Source organism: Mus musculus, chromosome 7 (genome assembly GCF_000001635.26).
Source record: "Mus musculus strain C57BL/6J chromosome 7, GRCm38.p6 C57BL/6J".
Lineage (NCBI taxonomy): Eukaryota > Metazoa > Chordata > Mammalia > Rodentia > Muridae > Mus > Mus musculus.
Window position 1 is genome coordinate 102,927,399 of NC_000073.6, and position 5,978 is coordinate 102,933,376.

The 5,978-nt window shown below is 36.3% G+C and overlaps 1 protein-coding gene across 1 annotated transcript; it reads left to right on the forward strand.

The window, feature by feature from the left end:
- Nucleotides 1-231: 231 nt before the first annotated feature.
- Nucleotides 232-1,188, forward strand: Olfr572 (olfactory receptor 572). Its single transcript, NM_147089.2, has one exon. The coding sequence runs from the start codon at nt 232-234 to the stop codon at nt 1,186-1,188; it is 957 nt and encodes a 318-aa protein (NP_667300.1).
- Nucleotides 1,189-5,978: the final 4,790 nt, after the last annotated feature.

Here is a 5,978-nt window from a genome sequence, read left to right on the forward strand (position 1 = left end):
AATCACTTCTTCAACAATATCTTCTGTAGAATGATAATTTCAGTACATACTCATGAGGAAATAAAATGGCTTCACTCCCAGAGAGGTCGGATTGTAACACACCAATAAACACTGCCATTGTCTTTCCAGGAAGACACTTGTCAGGATTTCCAAAGATTCCTCTTCATGCCTGTATCATATTGACTTCATGCCTGTATCATATTGACTTCATGCCTGTATCATATTGACTTCATGGCAGATCATAACCACTCTCAGTCCCAGCATCTGTACTTTATCTTAACTGGAATCCCTGGACTTGAGCAGAAGTATTACTGGATGGCATTCCCATTGGGCGCTATATATGTCATTGCACTCTTTGGAAATGGTGTCATCATCTCTACAATCAAGTCTGAATCTTCTCTGCATATTCCCATGTACTACTTTCTGTGTATGCTAGCATTTGCAGATATGGGGCTCACCCTTTGTACTCTACCATCTATGCTAGGCATATTCTGGTTTAATTACAAATTCATTACTTTTGATGGTTGTCTTGTTCAGATGTACTTCATTCACACCTTCTCAGCCATTGAGTCAGGAGTGCTAGTTGCAATGGCCATTGATCGGGTCATAGCAATCTGGAGCCCTCTTAGATATGGCACCATTTTAACCAATGGTGTGGTCTGTAAAATAGGGATGCTCATCTTGTCAAGAGCAGTCTGTGTGGTTTTCCCTGTGCCTTTTCTCATCAAGAGGCTCCCTTTTTATCGCTCCAACATCCTCTCCCACTCCTTCTGCCTCCATCAAGATGTCATGCGCCTTGCCTGTGCCAGCACCCGTGTCAACAGTCTCTATGGCCTTATAGCTGTCATCTTTACCAAGGGTTCTGATTCCCTTTCTATCCTCATCTCCTATGTGTTCATACTTCGCACGGTGATGGCTATTGCCTCTGGGGAGGGCCGGCTGAAGGCTCTCAACACCTGTGTGTCCCACATCTGTGCTGTACTTATCTTCTATGTGCCATTGATTGGGGTGTCAGTCATTCATCGCTTTGGAAAGCACCTGTCGCCACTGACTCATGCCCTCATGGCAAATGCTTATCTTCTTGTCCCCCCTGTGCTAAACCCCATAGTTTATACTGTGAAGACCAAGGAAATAAGAAAAAAGATTATCCAGATATTTATTCGAACCAAGATTACAACAGAGGGTTAAAACCTGTTTTGAGAGAGCAAGAAACAGTTCTGTAAACACTCAACTATGACTATGAAAATAAAAAATATATTTATTTTTTAAAGTTCTCTGTGTGAGTTGAATTGTGAAAAGACATTTTCCTTCTAAAAAATAGATACTTCATTTCACATGTGCCAAATTGTCTTTTTCTTTTTTTTTTTAATTTAATTTTTTTAACGTATTCTCTTTACATTCCACTCACTTCCCCCCCCTCCCCCCCAGTGAATCCTCCCACAATCCTTCCCCCATCCCTATGCCCTTCTCCTCTGAGTGTGTGGGGTTTTCCCTCAATCCTGGCACTTTATATTTCTGGAAGGCTAGACACTTCTTTTACCACTAAGGCCAGACAAGGCATCCCAGCTAGTAGAACATATCCTACATATAGGCAACAGCTTTTGAAATAGCCCCCTTTCCAGTTGTTCAGGACTGACATGAAGGTCAAACTGCACATCTCCTACATGTGAATGGGGAGACCTAGGTCCAGCCTGTGTATTCTTCGGTTGGTGGTTCAGAAGAGAAGCATATGTATTTCTGGCTTCCTTATAAAAACTCAGGTGTTCACATTGTGTGCATTTGCATTTGTGCCTTTGTCTTTCATTCAATTTCATTGGTCTAAATGTCTGTTTTTGTGCCAATGCTGTTTTTATTCCTATTGCTTTGTAGGATAACTTTAAATCAGGAATGTTGAGATCCTCAGCAGTTCTTTTATTACTTAAGGTTGTTTTGGCCATCTGGGTTTGTTCTTTTCCTTATGAATCTGACAATGGATCCTTCAAGATCTGTGAAGAATAATGTTGAAGTTTTGATGGGGATTGCATTGAATATGTAGATTGCTTTAGGTAAGGTGGACATTTTAACTATGCTAATTCTACTGGTTCACGAGAACAGAAGATCTTTCCACCTTCTGATATATTCTTCAATTTCTTATATGTCTTCAAGTTTTTTAAAAAAGATTTATTTATGTTAAGTAAATGTACAGATGGTTGTGAGCCTTCATATGGTTGTTGGGAATTGAATCTAGGACATCTGCTTTGCTCTGGTTTGCCTCACCCAGGCCCAAAAATTTATTTATTATAAATAAGTGCACTGTAACTGTTTTCAGACACACCAGAAAAGGGCGTCAGATCTCATTATGGGTGGTTGTGAGCCACCATGTGGTTGCTGGGATTTGAACTCAGGACCTTCAGAAGAGCAGTCAGTGCTCTTATCCTTTGAGCCATCTCGCCAGCCCTCAAGTTTTTATCATACAAATTTTCTGCTTCATTGGTTAGAGTTACCTCAAGATGTTTTATATTATTTAAGGCTATTATACAAGGTGCTGTTTCCCTGGTTTCATATTTGGTCTATTTGTCTTTTGTATATAGGAAGGCTACTAATTTTGTAAGTTTGTTTGTTTGTTTGTAAAATCTGGCTACTATTCTGAAAGTGTTTATCAGCTGTAGGAGTTCCCTAGTGGAATTTTTAAGGTCACTTATGTATACAGACATATCACCTGGAAATAAAGATACATTGACTTCTTCCTTTTCAATTTGTATACTCCTGATATCCTTCAGTTGTCTTACTGATTTAGCTAAGACTTCAAGTACTATATTTAATAGGTAGGGAGGAAGTGCACAACCTTATTTTGTTCATGATTTCAGTGCAATTGCTTTGAGCTTCTCTTCATTTAATTTGAAGTTGGCTATAAGCTTGCTATAAACTGCCTTTGTTATGTTGAGGTATATCATTTGTGTTCTTAATCTTCTGAAGACTTTTATTATGAAGGAGATTTTGTCAAAGTTTGTTTTTTCATCTAATGAGATTATAATGTATTATTTTTCTTTCAGTGTGTTCATATGTTGGATTACATTTTTTTTGTAAGTGGAACCATCTCTGTATTTCTGGGATAAAGCTCATCATGGTGGATGATCCCTTTGATATGTTCTTGGATTTGGTTTGCAAGTATTACATTGAAAATTTTGTACCTATATTCATAAGGGAAATTGGGCTGTAATAATCTTTTTTGTTGTGTTTTTATGTGGTTTTGGTATCAGGGTAAAGGTGGCCTTATAAAATGAATTGAACAATGTTCCTTCAGTTCCTATTTTTCAGAATAATTTGAGGAGTATTGGTATTAATGCTCTTTAAAAGTCCGATAGCATTCTGTACTAAAACCGTCTAGTCCTGGAAATTTTGGGTTTGTTTGAGAGAATTTAGGTCTGTTTTAATTGCTTATCTAATCTTAATTTAACTTTGAAAGTGGCATGTATCGAGAAAAATTTCCATTTATTTTTAGATTTTCCAATATGTTAGAGTACAGGTTTTAAAAGCATGTCCTAATGGTTCTTTGGATTTTCTCAATGTCTGCTTTTATATACCCCTTTTCATTTCTAATTTTGTTCATTAGGTATTCTCTTTGCCTTTCAGGTTAACATAGATAAGGATTTTTCAGTCTTATTGATTTTCTCAAAGAACCAACTTTTTTCTTTCATTGACTCTGTAATTTTTTATTGTTATTGTTTCTATTTTATTGTTTTCAGCCTTGGGCATAATTATTTCTTGCCATGTATTCCTTTGGGGTATTATTTATTATTCTTAACTTTCAGGTGTGATTTTATGCTGTTAGTATCAGATCACCCTATTTTTTTTTTAATGTAGGCACTTAGTGCTATGAAGTCCCATCTTACCCCACTTTTATTGTATCATATAATTTTATGTATTAAATTTAATTCAATTCCAGAAAGTCTGTAATTTTTTTCTTAATTTCTGTCTTGACTAATTTTTCATTTAGTAGGTGAGTTGTTGAGTTTTCATGAGTTTGTAGACTTTCTGTTGTATCTGCTGTTGATATCCAGTTTTAATTCATGGTGGTCAAACAGGATACATGGTGTGATTTCAGCTTTCTTGTATGTGTTGAAACTTGGTTTGTGTGGGAAAGTTATTGGAGAAATATTGGAGAAAGTTTCATGAGGTTTAGAGAAGGAATATTCTTTTGTTCTTGAGTGAAATGTTTTGCAAGTATTTTTTAGGTCCATTTGGTTTATAACAGTGGTTAGTACCGAATTTCTCTGGTAGGTTTTGTTTAGATGATCTGCCTATCGGCAAGAGTCAGATATTTAAGAGTGAGGTACATCACTGTCAGTGTGTTAGGGTCAATGTGTGGTGAAAGCTGTAGTCCTGTTTATTTCATAGACATTGGTGCCCTTGTGTTTTGGACATAGATGCTATGAATTGTAATGTCTTCTTGGTACAAGTTTTCTTTGATAAATATGTAGTATATTTCCCTATAGTGTTGATTAGTTTTTGCTTAAAGTCTATTTTGATAGCTTTTAAAATGGTCACAAGAGCTTGCTTCTTAGTTCCATTTTCTTGGAATACCCCTTTCATCCTTTTACCCTGAGATGATGTCTATCATTGATTTTAAGGTATATTTCTTAGAATCAGCAGAAGGATGGATGTTGAATACATTCTGTTGTTAGTCTATGTCTTTTTATTGGGGAATTGAGTTGGTTGTTATAGAGCAATATCAATGAATAGTAGTAGTTGATTCCTGTTATTTGTTTATTGTTGTTACTTGTTTTTGTGTTGTTGTCATTGGTGTGCATGTGTGTGTGTGTGTGTGTGTGTGTGTGTGTGTGTGTGAGAGAGAGAGAGAGAGAGAGAGAGAGAGAGAGAGAGATCCTCTCTTTTGATTTGCTGGTCTGGGATTAGTTAATCTCTAATTGGGTGGTGTTAACCTCCGTAGATTGGAGTTTTCCTTCTAATACCTTCTGTAGGGGTAAATTTGTAGATAGATATTGCTTAAATTTGGTTTTATCATGGAAGGTCTTATTTTTCTATCTATTGTGATTAATATTTTTGTTGGGTATAGTATTCTGGACTGATATCTTTGGCCTCAAGGTCTGCAGCATATTTGTCTATACCCTTCAGCTTTTAGAGTCTCCATCAAGAAGTCAGGAGTAATTCTAATAAGTCTCCCTTTATATGCTACTTAACTGTTTCCCCTTGTGTCTTTTAATATTTTTCTTTGTTCTGTGTATTAAGTGTTTTGATTATTATGTAGTGAGGGGACTTTCATTTCTGGTCCAATCTATTTTGTGTTCTGTATACTTCTTGTACATTAATAGGTATCTCTTTTTTATGTTAGGGAAATTTTCTTTTATGAGTCATTAAAAATAGTTTCTTGTTGTGTGATGGTGGCACATGTCTTTAACTCTAGCTCTCAGGAGGCAGAGGTAGGTGGAACTCTGAGTTCAAGGCCAGCCTCATCTACAGAGCAAGTTCCAGGACAGCCAAAACTATACAGAGAAACTCTATCTCAAAAAGACCTAAAACAAACAAACAAACACCCACATAAATAAATAAGCAAATAAGTAGATAGATAGATAGATAGATAGATAGATAGATAGACAGATAGATAGATGGATGGATGGATGTTCTGTGCCCTGACCTGGCTCTTTTATCCTTCCTTTATTACCATTATTTTTATATTTGTATTTTTCTTAGTGTTGTACATTTCTTGGATGTTTTGTGTCAGGACGTTTTTAGATTTAACATTTCCTTTGAGTGACATGTTCATCTTTTTCTATTGTGTTTTCAATGCTTTAAGTTCTCTCTTCTGAATGCGAATTGATCCATTCCTATCTCCTTGTACTAAGGTCAAATCTAAGTGGATCAAGGAACTTGACATAAAACCAGAGACACTGAAACTTATAGAGGAGAAAGTGGGGAAAAGCCTCGAAGATATGGGCACAGGGGAAAAATTCCTGAATAGAACAGCAATGGCTTGTGCT